General features: G+C 36.5%; 1 protein-coding gene across 4 annotated transcripts in view; it reads left to right on the top strand.

Annotated features, from left to right (window-relative positions):
• The window catches only part of LOC115209142 (tyrosine-protein kinase SRK2), a 583,066-nt gene that overhangs the window by 271,437 nt on the left and 290,802 nt on the right, over positions 1-20,827 (top strand). For all 4 annotated transcript variants that reach the window (XM_036501496.1, XM_029777304.2, XM_029777305.2 and 1 more), the window contains exon 2: positions 4,003-4,058. Coding sequence is in view for 3 of the 4 variants with exons in the window: in XM_029777304.2 (XP_029633164.1) it covers positions 4,003-4,058 (56 nt within the window). In the remaining variant the exon portion in view is untranslated. The remainder of the gene's footprint in view (positions 1-4,002; positions 4,059-20,827) is intronic.

Genomic DNA, 20,827 nt, shown 5'->3' on the forward strand with positions numbered 1-20,827 from the left:
GACACAGATTTTTAATACTAGCTTAACATCATGGTAAATTAATAACTAGAAACAGGCGTAATATAATTTTGTTTGCAATCTGGTTCAGAGCAACCAAATAATAAACTAGGTAAGATTACAAGCGAATTTAGAACATTTTCAGCTAAACGCATAATTCAGTTTGTTTTTACCCTAAGTGACATTTTGTTTGCTAAACAAAAAAGAAAGAAAAAATTTGTAGTTAGCAGTCACAGTTAGAGAATCTTTACACTGTTTCTGAAAATTCTTTTTTGTTCCTCTACAATCTGAGATCAAAATATGCCAGTGTCAACTAAATCCTTTGATCTCTTTTGGATCAATAAAATAAATATTAGGAATATGTTCAATTGACCATATTTTGACTGGAATCATTATTGGTTTTCGCTTTTTTGTTTGTTTTGTTTTTGTTTTTTGTGTATGTAGGAACAAAGTCTGTATATTTTATAGGAGAGAAAATGGGGTACTACAATGTTCTGGCTTTTCCCAAGTGCATTAGTAGTATTCTTGAAGAGATTTAGCTTCAACGAGGAAGCTGAAAGCACAATAAATCATTATTGCTAGAATATAACCATGCCATTTTCCCCACCCTCACACCTTCCTCTATAAATTTCAAGCCTTGCACATATATACGAAATTATTGTTGTGTAAAAGTAAACTTCTGTCTGGCAAATCACTCCTGTAACAGTTCTCAAACTGACAAACATCAGTTCCATTCAACCAAAAAAGAAAATATGAATAAAAATTCTTGGTACTGCCACCTCTTTGTTAATGAGAAGACAAAACAGAGTTTACTTGAGGAGGATTCTTCTTTCTTCATCATAGTGCTAAACACCATTATCATCATATAATCATTTAATGTCCATTTTTTCGTGCTGGCATGAGTTGGATGGTTTGATAGGAGGTGCACCAGATCTGCTTTTGCATGATTCCTACAGTTGGATGCTCTTCCTAATGCCATTTGCTTCACAAAGTGTACTGGTTGCTTTTTATGTGACACCATCACTGATGTGTTTTACATGACACCAGCACCGGTGCTTTTTATGTGGCACCAACACTAGTACTTTTTAGTTGGCATCAAAAACACCATCTTAAATTTATCAAACATGGCAATTTACTTGATGATCCTTTCATTCCTTCCCTTAAAGGGAGCTGTCCTTCCCCATGAAAAATACCATGTTTGATGGCTGATACTGTAACAAAAAGATGAACCTGAGATAGTTGCATTTCTTCAACTTTATATTCCTGTGTATGATTTCATTTTTATATCAGGACAGGAGGCGGCAAACCAATAACAAAATGTCCAATCCATGTCAGCATGAGTGGTAAGTAGCTTGCTTACAAACCACATGGTTCCGGGTTCAGTCCCATTGCGTGGCACCTTGGGCAAGTGTCTTCTACTACAGCCTCGGGCCAACCAGAGCCTCGTGAGTGGATTTGGTAGACGGAAACTGAAAGAAGCCCATCGTATATATGTATATGTATATATTTGTGTGTGTGTGTGTTTGTGTGTTTGTGTTTGTCCCCCCAACGTCACTTGACAACTAGGCTTACATAGAATAAGTCCTGGGGTCGATTTGATCGACTAAAGGTGTGCTCCAGCATGGCCACAGTCAAATGACTGATACAAGTAAAGAGTAAAGAGATGGGAAGTAGACATCAAATGACGATAATGAAGGGCATAGTTTAGACAGGGGTCTCTTTTTAGACAGTTCTGCAACTTGGTTTCAATTTCAAATTGGGAATGTTTCATCGTATTTACATCACAACAAAAGATATAAATGCTTTCCACTTCCCATTAAATTGTCAGTCCATGATTTGATCTCTTTCACCTCATACCATTAAAGTTCTTGGGAAAATTATAAAATTTACAATTTTCATTTCCCTTTCTCTAAAAATATCGAGTTCCATACTAAATATGAGAAACTATTGTTTCATTGTTTGGAAATGAAAGTAACTGAAACCAAGTCTGTAAAATAATTTTGATCCAGCGTCTCTGAGAAATCTCTTTCCATAGTGTTCTCTGACTAATATATTCTAAAATATGCTATTTTTTTCTGAGCCAGCTTATGCACTGTACCCTGACATCTGCTTAGTTAACCTCTTATCACTACTTTAGCAAGTGGAGGCGCAATGGCCCAGTGGTTAGGGCAGCGGACTCGCGGTCATAGGATTGCGGTTTCGATTCCCAGACCGGGTGTTGTGAGTGTTTATTGAGCGAAAACACCTAAAGCTCCACGAGGCTCTGGCAGGGGATGGTGGTGATCCCTGCTGTACTCTTTCACCACAACTTTCTCTCACTCTTACTTCCTGTTTCTGTTGTACCTGTATTTCAAAGGGCCGGCCTTGTCACTCTCTGTGTCACGCTGAATATCCCCGAGAACTACGTTAAGGTTACACATGTCTGTGGAGTGCTCAGCCACTTACACTTTAATTTCACGAGCAGGCTGTTCCGTTGATTCGGATCAACCGGAACCCTCATCGTCATAACCGACGGAGTGCTTCAAGACTTTAGCAAGTATGGTGGAGTCTGTAGTTGGCTGAAGAAGTTTTATTAGACCAAAACCTATCTAGAACTGTCTTCCATACTTGCAAGAATAATTCAAATAATATTAATTGTTGATTAATATTGCATAATTATTTTAAATTTTTTACAATTAAACATGTTAAAACTTAACTACTGCCATTCGTTAATGTATATGAGAATGTGAGAATTTTACTTTTCCCTTCTGTATTACAAATGTAAAGTTTGATATCTTTGTCAAGAATTATCATTATTGTTGTGTCTGAAGAACAAGATGAGCATTAAAGTTATAACTATTGAGAAGATAGTAGACACACAACAACAATGAAGTATGTATTATATACTATAATTATTTATAAGACAGACAAGGATTCTGGATTATTTTTTCCATTTTTTTTTACTTAATTTTAGAGAGTGGTCGGGTTCATTTTTAGTATTCCCATTTGTAAGAGCAGTCAAGTTTATTTCAGACATTCTCATTTTAAAAATCATCTCTGGCAATCGTCACTATATGTGCATGTTTGTGTGTGTGTATGTTTGTGTGTGTGTATGTGTGTATGTGTGTTTGTGTGTGTGTGTGTATGTGTTTGTGTTTGTGCCTTCCCATCTTGGTGTCATCTAATGAGTGCCACCATCATACTAGTGGTGTTATTCATTTCCAGTCTTCCATGAAAACATGTCTGACTGTGTGGAAACATTACCTTGCTTAGAAGCAAATGAGGGTTGGCAACGGGAAAGGTATCCAGCCAGGGAAAATCTTCTTTAACCAGTTCCATCTGACCCATACAAGCATAGAAAAGTGGGCTTTTAAAAAAAATGGAAAGCTAAAATAGGAACATTTGTCTTTAAGACTGCATTTGCAATCATTGCATTCCATCAACTCCTGATTCAAAATGTTATCTATCTCTAAACACAATGTCCAATAGTCTTCTTGCAATATTCTTGTAGAATTTTTTCTTGCAGTTATCAAATCCATAATTTATTATTTCCATTCTCATTTTTATATTATTTATAGAATAATGCAGGAATCAAGAATTAAGTTTGTCAGATTTTAAAGTAAAATGATTCCATGTCCGTTTTATTATCTGTGAGACGGCATCTTGAAGGATGCACTCTCCACCACCAGTTGAAATCAACCAGTGTGCATGGGTGTGTGTGTCATCCCATTAGCATCTTTACTTCTTAATTTTGTATTATTTATTTTTGTGTATTGCTTTTAATTGCTTTATAACATAATTTTTTGAAAGCCCATGCGACTTTCACAGAAACCATTATTATCATTAGTGTTATTATTTTTGTTGTTGTTGTTGTTGCTAAAGTCCATAGTGATGGTGGTGGTGGTGGTGGTAGTAGCAGAACTTTTTTTCTTTCTAAGGAACATTAAATTGATTCTATAGAATATGGTAATAATAATATTGATATTTGTTATTCATAGAATGTTTTTTTCTCTTTCTCTCTTGCAGAGTGGCGGTATTACCAGATGACAGTTTCAACCATGTTTTACAGTGCAGCAATAACGGTAAGAGCCTCTTCATATCAGTCTTAGACAAAAATAAAATTTGGAATATTTATATATTCTATTAAACATTGTAGATTAATTCAAAAACAAAAAATAAAATAAAAATGATAAGAATAATAATGAAAATTATGTGTGTAAAATGTATTGATATATTTGTATCAAATAGAATCAAACATTTACCATTTATCATTATTTAATGCAGAGCTAATGTATTGGTAATATCATCATAATCATCATCATCATTGTCATCATCATCATTATCATCATCATCATCTTCATCATCAGGATTTTTCCATGGTAATATCTTCCCCATCCTCCTCCTCCTCCTCCTCCTCATCATCATCATCATCATCGCCATCGTTGTCATCATCGTCATCATCACCATCACCATCACCATCATCGTTGTTTTAATGTCCACTTTACCATGTTTGCATGGGTCAAACAAGAGTATATTGTGACAGATTTGTTTTTTTTTGCAACATGATACCTGTCATGACACACCTGACACTATGTTACGAAGCCCTCCCTCAACTTATTTCCAAGAAGGTCTGATAAATTAATTCCTGGTCTATCAAACAACAAACAAACAGCCTGGACATGTGTGGAGAACTGCAAATGAATGACACCATATGGATGAGCCATTTGTTTACAAAGATTGCATCACATATAACATATATCAAGAAACCATAACATACTTTCATGGTGGACTGCAAGCAAGCAAAAGACTTGGTCAACAAAGCTGTTGTTTATGATCAATGAGCAAACACACGGGTAGATGAGAGAAATATGTCATCATCATCATCAGTAATAGTTTAAAATCAGATTTTAAATATTGGTATAGTTTGACCCCCTTCATACTGACCTGCCTTAGACAACTTCTTGTTTTGCAATAAATAACTGCTAATTTTCAAATGCTCGTATGTTACAAGTTGAATAACTGAAACAATATAAGGTCCCTGAAGGCAGCGAGCTGGCAGAAACCTTAGCATGCCGGGTGAAATGCTTAGCAATATTTCCTCTGTCTTTACGTTCGGAGTTCAAATTCCACCGAGGTTGACTTTGCCTTTCATCCTTTCAGGGTCGATAAATTAAGTACCAGTTGCATACTGGCCCCCTCGATCTATTTCAACTGACCCCCTCCCTGCAAAATTTCGTGCCTTGTGCCTGAAGTAGAAAAGAATATAAGGTCCCTCACCATGGATGTAGTGAGCAAGTTGGATATTCTGAGGCATGATGGTCACTTACTTGGCATGAATTTATATATTATTATTAGTTCTCTCCATGCTATGAAACATGTAAAGCCACTACATGATCTCTCCAATCAGCTCTGTTTTCTACCATTGTTCTGGTCTCCTTCCAGCTTCCCCACCCTTCTTGTCTCCTTGTCAATAGTTTTTCACCATGAGGTTTTAGGGCACCCTGTTGCTCTTCTGCCCTCAGGCTGCCACTTTAGTGCCAGCATGCAATTGCTTTCTTGACTTGGCATAGATGACACCATCTAAATAAACCTTCTGATGCAAGACACCTTTTTAGTAAGCCCAGTACTTATTCTATCGGTCTTTTTTTGTCGAACTACTAAGTTACAGGTACATAAACACAGTAACATCAGTTGTCAAGCGATGGTGGTGGGACAAACACAAACACACACACACACACACACACACACACACACACATATATATATAATGGGCTTCTTTCGGTTTCCATCTACCAAATCCACTCATAAAGCTTTGGTTATAGTAGAAGACACTTGCCCAAGGTGCCACGCAGTGGGACTGAACCCGGAACCATGTGGTTGGTAAGCAAGCTACTTACCACACAGCCACGCCTGCGTTATTTAATTACTTTAATAGCTTCAGCTTCATTTTGTAATGGTCACCAAATTTAATATATTTTTCAATTTATAAGTTAATGTTAAACTATTTAATTCATAGAGCATTAAAAAAAAACTAATTAGAAATAATATTTAAAAACTGCCCTGAGGGAAAACAGTTATTAAACAATGACTAATATTAAGTTCACTTTTGTTTATTTCTAGTTTGCTTCTTAATCCTCTCTGTATTAAACATTTTAACATTAACTTAAGTATTGATTTTTCTTCCAGATAGGATCTCTGAACTATTTTAATATTACTTGTATTAGATCCTATTAGTGATAACTTAGACAGTTTTATGATAAAATTAATACTGCTAAAATATTTGAATCCAGTTAATTCCTCTGTATGCTTATTTTCTACATGAAAATGGACCCTGTGTCTAGAAAATAGAAATAATTGTTTACAGAGTTAATTTGTATTTTAATTTATATTAATTATTAATTTTTTAATTTTATTTTATATTTTATAATTTTATAATTATTATAATTATTTTATATTTTATAATTTTATAATTATTATTTTTTTGTTTTTGCATCATGAATATCCATGTTCTTTTATTACTATTGAAATTTAAGTTTATAAATCATATTGAAGTTGAAATGAATGTGAGAAGATAATAAACATTAATTCCAGCGACACTGAGACATGAACGTAGCTTTACACTGTTGAATTATTTGGATATTATGTGAAGGCATGTGGTTCAGTGGTTAGGGTCTTCAGCTCACAATCATACAGTCATGAGTTCAATTCCTGGTGGCATGTTGGGTCCTTCAGCAAGGTACTTTATTCCTCAATGCTCTAGTTCACTCAGCTGGAAAAAGTGAGTAGTACCTGTAATTTAAAGGGCCAGCCTTGCCACATTCTGAATTTCCTTGAGAACTATGTTAAGAGTGTGCATATCTGTGGAGTGCTCAGCCACTTGCATGTTAATTTTATGAACAGGACTGTTCTGTTAATCAGGTCAACTAGAATTCTCATCATTGTAACCAGTGGAGTGCCATTAGGAAATAGGTAGAAGTAGTTTATGGCTTGTAGAGTATAATTGACTTATAAGATGTTAGGTCCAGTATTAAACCTAAAAGACTAGTAATGGTTAAGTTGTAATAATGTATGGAGGAGGGTACCAAATGTAAAGATTAAGTGTCACATAACAGATTGTGGCATAATGGAGATGTTGCAAATTAGAGAAGAGGCTGTGTGTTGCATAGTTAAAAATATAACAAGTTAAGAAGTGATATATTAGAGATTTTAGTGAACTGTTATGAAGTTTCAGAACTGCAAATAGTTGGAGTCAGTTTTGATTGAGAACCTCTTGCCAGTACTCATTAAAGGCTGTTATTTTGTTGTGAAGGAGAAGAAAAGTAACACCAGCAACATTCACATGAAGTAAGCTAAGTCTCTGAATTCCATGATGGCAGAAATAAGCTGCCTGCAAGAAGCCAAAGGAAAATGTTCCCTTCTTGAGTTATGCCTACTTATAAGGGCCAGTTTCTTGATTTAATGGCATATAAATTCCCCACCTGGATGGGATACCAATCCATCACAGGGTTACTCATTTTTGCCAGCTGAGTGGACTGGAACAATGTGGAATGGAGTTTTCTTTTTACTCAAGACCACAACTCATTACCTGATTCAAGAATTGAAACCACAATTTTATGATCATGAGTCCAACACCCTAACCACTAAGCCATAAATGAGTAACCCTGCAACAGGCTAGTCTTCTGATCAGTGGGGAATGTTGGCCTGCTTACCTAGCCAATAGGGTGGCATCATTCCAAAGTTGAAATGTTGCAAAGTGCATTGTGACCAATGATGTATAACAATATCCAATAGTCTGGTCAATCACATGATCATGTCATTTCAATATATAGATGTGGTAAAGTCAAACTAGTTCATTAACAGAACCGGATGAGCTGTCTTGATGAAACTCTGTCTCGCCTAAAATGACGGCTGATTTAACTGGTTGAACCAATAAATTGGCTCATGAAAACTGAGGGTTTGATTCATGGTTATAAATTCAGTTGGTATCTCTTACAGACCTCTCTGAGAAATATTGGCTCAAGTAGAAAAAAAAAACTTGCCCTAAAACAAAACTAGTCTTAGAACAAATATGTCACATGCATTTTAAAAATTGTTTGCTTCAAATATTTATTTGACATGTTAAAACCATGACCTTTAAATTTAGGTAATTTATTATGGATGACAAAAAGTGAATACTTAATGTGCAGTTCATGTAGCTTATGTTGCATTGTGGTATTATCATAATGCTATGCAATCTGCATTCATGTGTGTTTATTATCTATGTAACATTTGCGAACTACTTAAAAAAAAAGTCACTTAGTCTATAAAATGCACAGGATCAACTTCATCATATATTTGCTGATGTTGTTTTAATTTAAGCACCTTTCCAACTCCTGCTAACAAGAACATCTACATTTTAACTTGACACTGTTTGACATATGCAAAAATGCAAGTGCTGTGTCAGCTATGACAATAATATTTTTAAAAGTTTGCAGAATTAGAATGATTGTGTTGTTAGAATGATAGTTGTTAGAATGATTGTTTTGAAGGCCAGTATGAAGATATGAAAGAAATTTAACTACAGTCACTACAGCGGTCAGTTATTACTAATTTTTGTTTCCTTTATTGTATTTTGGGTAATTGACTTTATCTGTTACCTGGTTTAATATCTATTTCTTTACTACCCACAAGGGGCTAATCACAGAGGGGACAAACAAGGACAGACATATGGATTAAGTTGGTTATATGACCCTAGTGCGTAACTGGTACTTATTTAATCGACCCCGAAAGGATGAAAGGCAAAGTCAAACTCGGCGGAATTTGAACTCAGAACGTAACGGCATCGAAATACCACTAAGCATTTCGTCCAGCGTGCTAACGTTTCTGCCAGCTCGCCGCCTTTGTTTACCTGGTTTAATATCACCATCTAGGTGCCTTTAGCCATGTCGACTTTGTTGCAAGTATTTGGGTCAAGTCTCCTCCTTCCCTCCCACCAGTCTTGGAGGCCTTGAAAGGAGGATAAGGACGTTATCCTTCCTCTTTTGAATAAATGATTAATTTTTTTTTCCTTTTTTAAGTGAAGTGTGAAGGCATGTAGCCTAGTGGTTTGGCTGTTGCACACTGTAAGATCACAGTGTACTTGAGCAAACACTTCATTTTATGCTGCTTCAGTCCACTCAGCCACAAATGGCTCCAACAAAACTGGGAAGTTAATCCTGAGGCAGACCAGCATCCCATTCAGAGGGGAATGTTGAAATCTCAGTAATTTATACACCTTGGAAAATGGTGATGATGATGATGATTAGACGTGCAAGCATACAGAGTGATAGATACAGACAGATAGATAGACTGATAGATATTTGTCTCACCCTGTGGATCCCTTTCTTAGGAGATCCCACCAAAAAATGAAAAGAAAAGAAAAGAAAAATTTCAGCTCAAAGAACTGATGCCCTTTTCTGAATGCGCAAAATGATCTAATTCAAGTTAGGTAGGAAAAGCAGATGAAATATGAAAAGAGAGGAAGGGTAGGAGGGGGAGGGGAATTCTGTAATTTTTATCTTGAGTAGGTGCAGTGGGGGGGGAGACTATATATTTTCATTAGATCATTTCTTTTTGACACTCAAGTATGGAAGAACAGTAATAATTCTATTTCCTGTTTTTATGACCCTTTTAAGCATTTGGTTTAAAGGAGAAAGTTTCTAGCATTTCAACATCAATCACTAATTTAATTTATCACCTCAGAAAGGTGCTTCAATTGGCAGTGAACCAGAACATTTCCATAAATGGTGATTCATGTATACCCTGTATGTCAGTCTCTCTTTCTCTCTCTTCCTCTCTCTCTCTTTTCCTCTCTCTCTCTCTCTCTGTTTGTCTGTGTGTCTGCATATGTGTTTACTTACCTACCTACCTCCCTATCTATCATCACCACTACTACCATCATCTTCATCATCATTATCATCATCATCATCATTGTTGTCGTCATTGTCATGCAGCCATTTTCCCATGCTGGCATATATTCTTTTCTACTCTATGCACAAGGCCCAAAATTTTGGGAGATGAGGCCAGTCGATTACATTGACCCAGTACACAACTGGTACTTAATTTATCAACCCTGAAAGGACGAAAAGCAAAGTCGACCTTGGCAGAATTTGAACTCAAATTAGAAACAGATGAAATACCTATTTCTTTACTACCCACAAGGGGCTAAACACAGAGAGGACAAACAAGGACAGACAAATGGATTAAGTCGATTATATCGACCCCAGTGCATAACTGGTACTTAATTTATCGACCCCGAAAGGATGAAAGGCAAAGTCGAGCTTGGCGGAATTTGAACTCAGAACATAACGGCAGACGAAATACAGCTAAGCATTTCACCCAGCGTGCTAACATTTCTGCCAGCTCACCGCCATAATGCTGGCATGTATTGGATGATGTCTTGTCATACATGGGAACCAGGAAAAGCAACCAACATTATTGTTGTTGTTATTTATTCTTTGTGTCTTATAATGATGCATTTTATCACACCACTTGTACTAGAGGAGCTGTGCCATGCAGCAGCACTGCAGTAGTCTCCTCTAACATAAATCTGTTTTTATTTGGACTTAGAAACCCACTACTCCCTTAGGCATGGCATATAACCTGTGAAGTAGCTTGGATGTTCCAATTTCTGCCATAGTTTCTGTAACCGAATGCCCTTCATATCATCAGGCATATTTCAGTTGATTGTTCAAGTCCAAACACATGATTCTGAGTTCAGTCTCACTGCATGTTATCTTGAACAAGTATCTTCTACTCTAGCACCAGGCCAACCTTGTGAATGGATTTGTTGTATGGAAACTAAAGGAAGACCATTGTATATTGATATAAGTGCCTGTCAGTGCATTTGTGTGTGTGTGTATGTTTGTGCGTATATCTCTCTCTTTCTCTCTCCTTGTCTTGATATTGCATAATAGTTGTAAACGAGTGTCACTGTTATACTAGCAGTGTCATTTGTTTCCAATTTTCCATAAAAACATGACCAGGCATTGGGAAATATTACCTTGCCTGGAAACAGGCATAGATTGGTGACAGGAACAGCATCCAGCTGTAGAAAATTTGCCTAAATGAAATCCATCTGGTCCAAGCAAGCATGGAAAAGTGGATGTTAAATGATGACGATGATATGATGATGGTGATGGTGATGATGATGTATGTGTGTGTAACTGTATATGTGTGCTCATGTATGTATATGTACATGTGCTTACACACACACACACACACACACACACACACACACACACACACATACAAAAAACAAACCATACACACAGTCCATATGAATGTGGAATGTGTGTTAGTTAATGATGAACCAAACTATTTACAGTGTCAAAGGTATTATGAAATAAAGTGATAGCTGAGGTGTACACAATTTCAATTAATACCATATGACACAATGTTGAAAGCTGATAGCCTTCAGTGTTCACTTACTCTGGTTTCTCAAAAGAGAAATTCTGCAAAACTCTGTATATTAGAAAACAGACTTTTTCCTTTTAATCAAAATCAAGATTAAACTTAAGGGTATGTGTAATACATAGAATTAGGGTACAAATTTTCTCTTCACCCATTTTTATTAAGGAAAAGGCACAATAAAGTTTTATTTTTTAAATTGTCCTTTTTTATTACATATCAATGTATTCTATATAAAATTAAATAATGAAATATTAAAGGCTAATATATTGGAGTATAAATAGATTATCTAATAAAGATACATGGTTTAACCTTTTAGCACTTAAATGGACCAAAACTGGCCCAAATATAATACCTGTTTTATGTTTAAACTGGGCAAATCCAGCCTCTGACACCTACCCTGCAATGTGATTTTAAAATATACAATCACATCTTCAAAATTTCAAAGCTACATTATAAAACATGGTTAGTTTTTAAAATATGCAAATAAATAAGTATTACATTTAACAGAGTAATCTGAATGCTAATGGGTTAATTGTCAGGTGGTTGGTTGGTGATCATAACTGGTGTTGGTTTGTTTATGTTCCTGCAACTTAGCAAGCAAAATGAAATCTGTAGAATGAGTGTTAGACTTAAAAAATAAGTACATGGGTTGATCTGATCAATTAAAAAACCTTCAAGGTTGTGTCCCAGCTCGGCTGTAATCCAATGACTGAAAGAAGTAAAGGAATAAAAGTTGGGGCATGTGATCTAGTAATTAGAGAGTTCAGCTTATGTTCATGATGTTGTGGAACTGGGAAGAATATTGGGTCTTTAACCCTTTCGATACCAACCCAGCTGATACTGGCTCTGGCTCTGTAGTTCAAATGTCTTGTTTTCATAAGTTTTGAATTAAAATCTCCCACCAAACCTTAGTCACAATTTATGTTCCTAACAGTAGCTTAATGATAACTAAGTCATTTTACTAAATACTTTGTTATATTTAAAATTAATTGAACGAAACACAGACATCTCAAAATAAATACGGTAACAAAAGGGTTAAGGCAGGAACTTAAGCATTTTATTTCACATTGCTCCACACTACTTGGCTGAAAATGAATACCAGCTGAATGCTAGTGCAGCTCTCTCTCTCTCTCTCTCTCTCTCTCTCTCTCTCTCTCTCTCCCCTCTGTTTTTTTCTCCATCTGTTACTCTCTGGTTGTGCTACTGGGCTAAAGGCGGGGAGAGTCAAAGTGTGTCTTTATATGATCATGACTACACAGGCACCCAAAGCAGTTAGCCAAAAGCATGGATACATGTTACCAAGCCAGACTCCCAAATGACAGTTAATTTTTAAGTAGATCATCTCTTCTGTAGCATTTGCAAAACACTGCATCTTATACATGGGATTATAGGTTTTTTTAGACAATTTAGGTCCTAAGATCACGATGGTCATATAATATACATGTGCTTTTATCCTTAAAGTACACTATTACTTTGCACTTGTTTAACCCTTTTGATACCAACCACCTGAGGTTATCCAAGGTTCCATGATACAAACTTCCTGTTTTAACTCATTAGCATTCTGGTTACTCTGTCAAATTGCATTGTTTGAATTAATCATGTGTTGAATTAATCGTAGCTTTGAGATTTCAGTGATGTGATTGTTTATTTTTAGAATGACATTGTAGGATAAGTGTGAGAGGCTGGATTTGGCTGGTTAGAACCTAAAATAGGTAGAATGTTTGGACTGGTCATGGCCAGTTTAAATGCTTAAATGGTAAAAGTAATCTAAATTAAAACCTTGCCTCTAAATTCCATGTAAGTTCATGTTCCAAACACCAGCTTAACAATACTCTTTTATTCTTTACTCTTTTACTTGTTTCAGTCATTTGACTGTGGCCATGCTGGAACACCACCTTTAGTCGAGCAAATCAACCCCAGGACTTATTCTTTGGAAGCCTAGTACTTATTCTATCGGTCTCTTTTGCTGAACCGCTAAGTTACTGGGACGTAAACACACCACCATCGGTTGTCAAGCGATGTTGGGGGGACAAATATAGACACACAAACATATACACGCACACATATTTATATATATATATATATATATGTATATATATATATATATATATATATATATATATATATATATATATATACACACATATACATATATATGACGGGATTCTTTCAGTTTCCGTCTACTAAATCCACTCACAAGGCTTTGGTCGGCCTGAGGCTGTAGTAGAAGACACTTGCCCAAGGTGCCACGCAATGGGACTGAACCCGGAACCATGTGGTTCGTAAGCAAGCTACTTACCATAGAGCCACTCCTATGCCTAATAAAATTATTTTTCTAAACTTTTCTTTATTTTCAAAATTAACTGAAATAAAAGCAGTATATTTCTATAGAAATGGAGTATCAAGAGGGTTAAGCAACTAAATTTGAAGGATTACGTTCGCATCGTGAGAGACTGACTGTGTGTGTTTCTTATTAAGTTGTGTTGTATGATTGTTTAAGTGCAGCCTTTGAACAAATGAGAATTAGCTTTCTTTATTTAAAGTGTAATTGGATTTGAAGGGGATACGCCAATTTCAGGTGAGACTGGAATTTAATGAGTGTTGATTTAAAGTAAGGGGTAAAAATGAAATGATAAGGAAATAGGAAAATAGTAAAATGGTTGAACTAAGTAAACAAATGTTATGAAATGGTACTGATTAAGATGAGAAGTAAGGCTGACCTAAAAGTCATGCAAATAAGAACGAGACTAATTATAATTAATGTTTCTAGTTAGTTTGAGGATCATAATTTCATATTTTACTATTTTTAGAGCTAAGTTTTCAGTTTTGGGATTAGTAGAATAAGAATGAGTTACATAACTTTGAACAGTTCTTAAAATAAGAGATAAGATTACTGTCCATCCTAGCAGTAATTAAATGAACAACAGCTAAGTATGTGTATATGTTTGTTATATAAATATCACATACACAGCAAGCATACATACACAAACATAAATAAAGGTGCTGTTTACATGCTTCATTTCATTGACTGTTAACTTTCTGTTGACACAGATAAAATACACATGAGTCTAAAAATATGATTATAGTATATCGTGATGCACTTGTTGACTTTTGTGTCTGAATTCCATTCCCTCTCTGGTTTCTCTCATAATATTCAAATTAAATCACTATTATTACTAAACCATATTTCCTTCTTGAAATTATGTCAGTGAAATTTTTAGAATAATCCCTGTGATGTAATATGCTATAATTATTAACCAACTTCAGCAAGACACCTGTTCCTGTTCCTCTACCTTACTTTCTTATCCCTCAATACTATACTCCACTCAGTTAAGGGGTCTTGTCTTGTGGATACTTGGTGACTTCATCAACACACTCTGTGAAATGGTTGGCATCAAGCAGGGCATCCAGTTGTAGAAATCATGTCAAGGCAGACACTGGATATCTTAGTGCAAGCCACCTGGCTTGTTTATCCATGTCAAACCAACCATCCCATGCCAGCTTGGAAAAAAGGATGTTAAATGATGATGATGTTCCACTTCTTGGAAAATTATTTGCTTTGTAAACAGCTTCAAATATACCTTTCTACTGACCTTATTTCTCTTCAGTTTTATTTTATTTTAAATTAACCCTTTATATCCATTTTCCCACATTTGCATGTGTTGTTGCACGGATTTCCTCTTGCACAGTCCATCACTGTTTTGTCATGGTCTTTTGTTATCAATGGAGTTTCATCATCTTGAAAGCAGCCCTCACCATTTCTTCTTATGCTTTTCTCGGCCACTTCCTCTTGCAAGAGTTATCTTCACTTGGGCTTTTTGGCACTTCTTTATCCATCTCTCATCCTCTACACACCAACACAGTCACAAACTCTTGCATCTTGCACATTTACAACCACAGGCTTACATACTGGTTTTCCTCTCAGCCTAAAAATTAAAAATTTATCAGCAACACATGTAGTAGTAGTAGTAGTAGTAGTAGTAGTGGTAGTGGTAGTAGTAGTAGTAGTAGTAGTAGTAGCAGCAGCAGCAGCACTGGTTTAAGTTCTGATGTTTTACAAAGAAGTTTTATGGCCATATTTAAAGGAAATCACTAATGACCTAAATTAACAAAGTTATTAGAAGGAATTACAACAAAGATTATTGATTTCAATTGTTTTATAAAATTATGTGAACAATAGCATTGTTGGCTAAATGTTTCTAAATAGTTTAATCACTTGTTCATTCATTGCATTTTGGATAATGTGAGTGACAAAGGGATGTCTGTGTAACTTGGATGAAACTAATACTACAAGGTACTTTTCTATGAAGCACCAATTTATCTGCAATTTCTCACCAATGTGTGCAGCTTCCACCAATACATGTTGTTGTTTGTTTGTTCTTGAGCCATGCCTGACTCATTTCCCGGTCTCATTGGCATATAGGTTTCCCACCTGGATGGGATTCCAGTCTGTCACAGGTGAGCTGCTAGATGCAGGAGGAAAGAGTGAGAGAAAGTTGTGGCAAAAGAGTCAGCAAAAGTTCACCTTAACCTTCTGCCGGAGCCACATGGAGCTTAGGTGGTTTGGTCATGTGATGCATATAGATGAGGAGAGTTTGTCCCACCCCTACCAGCATGGAAGGCAGACATTAAACGATGATGATTATGGCAGATGCATAAAGAAGTGCCGATTGCTGGAACTTCTGGAAGAGGGAAACCCAAGCATTCATGGGATGAAGTACTGAAGGCTGATCTCAAGACATGGAACCATAAGAAAGAGATGACAACGGACCCAGATGATTGGTGTTTTGCTGTGTTTGAGAAAACCCATTCCCTTACAGCAAAAAACATTGTAATTAACTCCTCTCTATCTGACACGTTAAGCATTTCACCTCACCCAATTCTCATCCCCTAACACCTGTGTGTGTGTGTGGTCTAAGGTACTACTCAGCTGCTGTAATCATCTGTGAGGAGAATCAACACATATTATTACATCCCCCTCCCTTCTGGTCGCCTACCTACACCCCTGCTCCCTGGAACCACTTCTATTCCTCATTATCATCTCTGCCCACTCTATTTCTTCTAATCACCTCCTTTACTATGCCCTCGGGGGGGGGGGGCACCATCCTCTCCCCTCCATTATACTCCATTCTTGATACTTCCCTTATCTGCTTTCTTTCTCAAAGCCCTGTCACATCTATCATCATTCCCCACTTACTATAGCCCCTTATAAACCGGTGTATCTCTCTCTCCACTGCTCCTACACCTTGCTGCTCAACAGCTCCTCTCAAACTGTTCAACCCATGCCAGTATGCGAAACAGACATTAAAGGATGATTATGTGTCTGTATGTTTGTATGTATTCTTTTATTCTTTTACTTGTTTTAGTCATATGACTGTGGCCATGCTGAAGCACTGCCTTTAGTAAGCCCAGTACTTATTTTATCGGTCTTTTTTGCCAAACTAAGTTACGGGTATGTAAACACACCAACATCAGTTGTCAAGCAATGGTGGTGGGACAAACACACACACACATATACAATGAGCTTCTTTCAGTTTCCGTCTATTCTATCAGTCTTTTACCGAACCACTAAGTCACAGAGACAGAAACACACCATCATCGATTGTCAAGCGATGGTGGGACGACAAGCACATACACTACGATGAGCTTCTTTCAGTTTCTATCTACCAAATCCACTCAGAAGGCTCTGCTTGGCCTGAGGCTATAGCAGAAGACACTTGCCCAAGGTGCCACCAGTGAGACTGAACCCAGAACCATTGGTCAGGAAGCAAGCTTCTTACCACACAGCCACTCTAGTATGTATACATATCTATCCATGTGTGGGTGTCTCTGTGTGCATACATATACACCCACATCCTTTCCTCATACTCAGATAGCAGTGACACTTAATACATTAGCAGCTTCTTCACACACACTATGGTAAAAGACCATTTTTTTTTTAATTAGCTTAATCAGCTTATAATAAATAAATCAACAAACAACTAAACAAATAAATAAATTTATCATTACTTTCTGGCTGAAACATTTTCTCACAGTCTCTCAAAAGTAGTTTTGATATTCCTTAATTCTTCAGACATCTGCATTTCAGGAAATCCCCGAAGGAAATGAAATAAATATGTTTATCTTTACTGGACAAAGATCTCATGTCAATGCTAAAAGTTACTTCCATCCATATGGGGGCCAGCTCTAGCTCATTGCTTCCCTACTTCTTCCCTTATATCCTATCATTATACCTATATACTGTCATATAAACTTTTCACCTCTTCATATTTTCTCATTAATTTTTTTTTTTTTTTTTTTGATAGGCACTGCTGAGGCTGTGTGATGGTTCTGGGTTCAATCCCATTATTTGGCACTTTGAGTAAGTGTCTTCTTCTACAGCCTCAGGCCAACCAAAACCTTATGAGCAAATTTGGTTGACGGAAACTGAAAAAAGTCTGTTGTGTGTGTGTATGTGTGCACATGCACGTGCATGTGTGTTTGTCCCCCACAACTGGTGTTGGTGTGTTTACATCCCCGTAACTTGGTAATTTAGCAAAAGACACTAATGAAATAAGTATCAGGCTTAAACCAAAGTATTGGGGTTGATTCATGCAACTAAAGTTTTTTCAAGGTGGTGCTCCAGCATGGCCACAGTCTAATGACTGAAACAAGTAAAAGATATAAGATAAAGATAATCAATAGAAAATTATTATTTCTAAATCTCTGAACAGTTCTCTAAGGTAAAGATTATTTGCCAACATAATGTGGCAATCTTGGTTAGGACAAGTGTTATTGTTATCTAGCCCCAGGAAACTATTGGTATGCAGATATTGCTCTCAGCTGAGTGGGGACACTAAACTTCCTTGTTTGAAAATATAAGGATGCAGATAGTGTGTTGTATAGCCAGCTGGAGACGATGTTTCCTGGGGCTAAATAACAGTAACAATCGCCCTAACCAGGACTGCCACACTATGTTGGGAAGTAATCTTTACTCAAAAACATAATCATTATCCTTGTTATTTTCTGTTTTCTTTTTAGGCATGACTGTGTGGCTCAGAAGCTCATTTTTGGTTCAGTCTCACTGCATAGCACATTGGGCGTCTTCTTCTATAGCCCTAGGCCAACTAATGCTTTGTGTGTTAATTTGGTAGACAGAAAATATGCTAAAGCACATCATGTGTGTGTGTGTGTGTGAGTGTGTGTGAGTGTGTGTGTGTGAGTGTGTGTGTGTGTGTGTGTGTGTGTGTGTGTGTGTGTGTGTGTAAACATGAGTGTGTGCGAACATGTGTGCATGTTAGTCCTCGCCACCATCTGATAATTGGCATTGGTTTGTTTATATCCCGGTAGCTTAGTGGTTCAGTAAAAGAGACTGATAGAATACGTACCAGACTTTTTTAAAAAGAAGTACTGCAGAGGTTTAGTTTGTTCAACCAAACGCTTCAAACTAGTGCCCCAGCATGGCCACAGTTAAATGACTGCAACAAGTAAATGACAAAGGTAAAAGATAGTCAGTTATATTCTCTTCCATCATGTCTTTCTGAAGTCATTTACTGAAGTTACTTTATCTCTACCTATCTTCAATCAGCTTGTCAAGTTTCTTTTTTTTCCCTTGCTTCTCTACCAGTTACCCTCAGTCTTACACATCTCACCCTTCTTGTATTCTCTCTCTCTGTCTCTCTCTCTCCTCTCTCTCTCTCTCTCTCTCTCTCTCTCTCTCTCTCTCTCTCTCCCTTTCCACCATGATGTTCTTGAATAACATTTAAAGGTTACCTAGACACAGAGAGAAAAAAGAACGAAAAAACCAAGAATATTTCATTTATCTTTTTAATGTTCCCTTGTGTGTCATTTATAATAATTTTCAAATGGTTCCTCAATAAATATGTCAAAGAAACATTCTGCCATTGTGAAATTAAAAGAATCCGAGAATCTTTTTCTTCCTTGTTTCCATATTCTATATCTAAGACAATATACTGTGTTTGACTTATATGTACTTTCAGGCCATAAGTTCAATGATTTATATAGTAATTCATACTAATGCAATTGTGAATATATTGCCATCGGTAATGAAATAAATTATTACAATATTTAGTCATGTACACTTTTGTAAACCCATATCATCATCATCATCATCATCATCATCATCATTACTATCATCACCATCATCATCATCATTCAACATCAGGCTTCCATACTGGTCTGGGATGGATGATTTGACAGGGTTTGATAAATTGGAAAACAGCATTATGCACCAATGTCTGTGGCGGGATGTCCTTCCTATTGTCAATCACTTTACAGTGTGTTTTGTTTTTTGTTTGTCTGTTTGTTTCCATGGTACCTTGTAACTTGCAAGGTTAAGGCTCTAAAGTGGCCCTTGTAACTGAGGGGGAACAGAAGAGAAATTGGGTGCTGATTCTAAAGAGAGAGATGAGAGCCTGTGAATAAGAGGTGAGAATGGGGGAGTATAACAGGAAAATTGGGAGAAGGAAATAATCAGTGACATGGTTGAAAGATAGGAAAGGATAGAGTTGAAAAGTGGGGGGTTATCCAACATTATAAGGAGTATATACTGAAGGTGTGAAGGAAAGGGCACCGGAAAGGGTGTATTAGACTAAGATGCAGAGGAATCCTGTGAGAGTCATTGAAAGAAAGGGAGTGTGGGAGTCAGGATGTGTGAAATGAGGAGTGTTGTTGGGGAAGCAGAGCAACTGTTGGGTTGGGGCAGTGAGTGAAAAGGAGGAAGTGGAGCAAGAAGTAGACACTGGAAGATATATATTTGCACAAGTTAAGAGAGCCTTTATTTGATCATTCAACCTGCTAGAAATAACAAGCAAATTTCCCTCAAATCATACTTTCTTAAAGAAAAAAAAAGGTCATATTGAATAATGTAGTTTGAGGTGTCAATTCCTGAAAAAAATATGAGATATTCATGACACGAATACCTTTGATTAAAGGTCTGCTCAATTAGGACTAATTTGAAGCTAAACAACAACAACAAAACTTTTTGAATCGTGATACACTGAGAATATTGCGAAGTGGTACTTATTAAGCATAGTCGAAGCTAGACAGAAGTGTGGTTCTAAGTTTGTCAAAATTATTGAAATTAATTCCAGTGAACTTTGAAAGTTGAAAGGAAGACCTAGATAAGTTCTGCTAATAGGCTATAGGAAGATTCTTCCAGTGATGTGTTCAAAGAGAAAATCCTGGTATGTAAAGTACCCTCACTACATACATTACTGACAGTACAAAATAACAAGAGCAAGCAGCTTTTGTTCAGAGGATAAAAAAAGAAAAGAAAAGGAAAGAAAGAAAGAACTGCTGTCCTGACCCATCAAGACCAATTACTATCAGAAAATTATACAGAAAATGAGAAAACAATAGTTTTAACATCAACAGAATGCAATATGAAGACAATGAAAGCTAACACAACAATGGAGGTCTT

Source organism: Octopus sinensis, linkage group LG3, assembly GCF_006345805.1.
Source record: "Octopus sinensis linkage group LG3, ASM634580v1, whole genome shotgun sequence".
In the NCBI taxonomy this organism is placed as follows: Eukaryota; Metazoa; Mollusca; class Cephalopoda; order Octopoda; family Octopodidae; genus Octopus; species Octopus sinensis.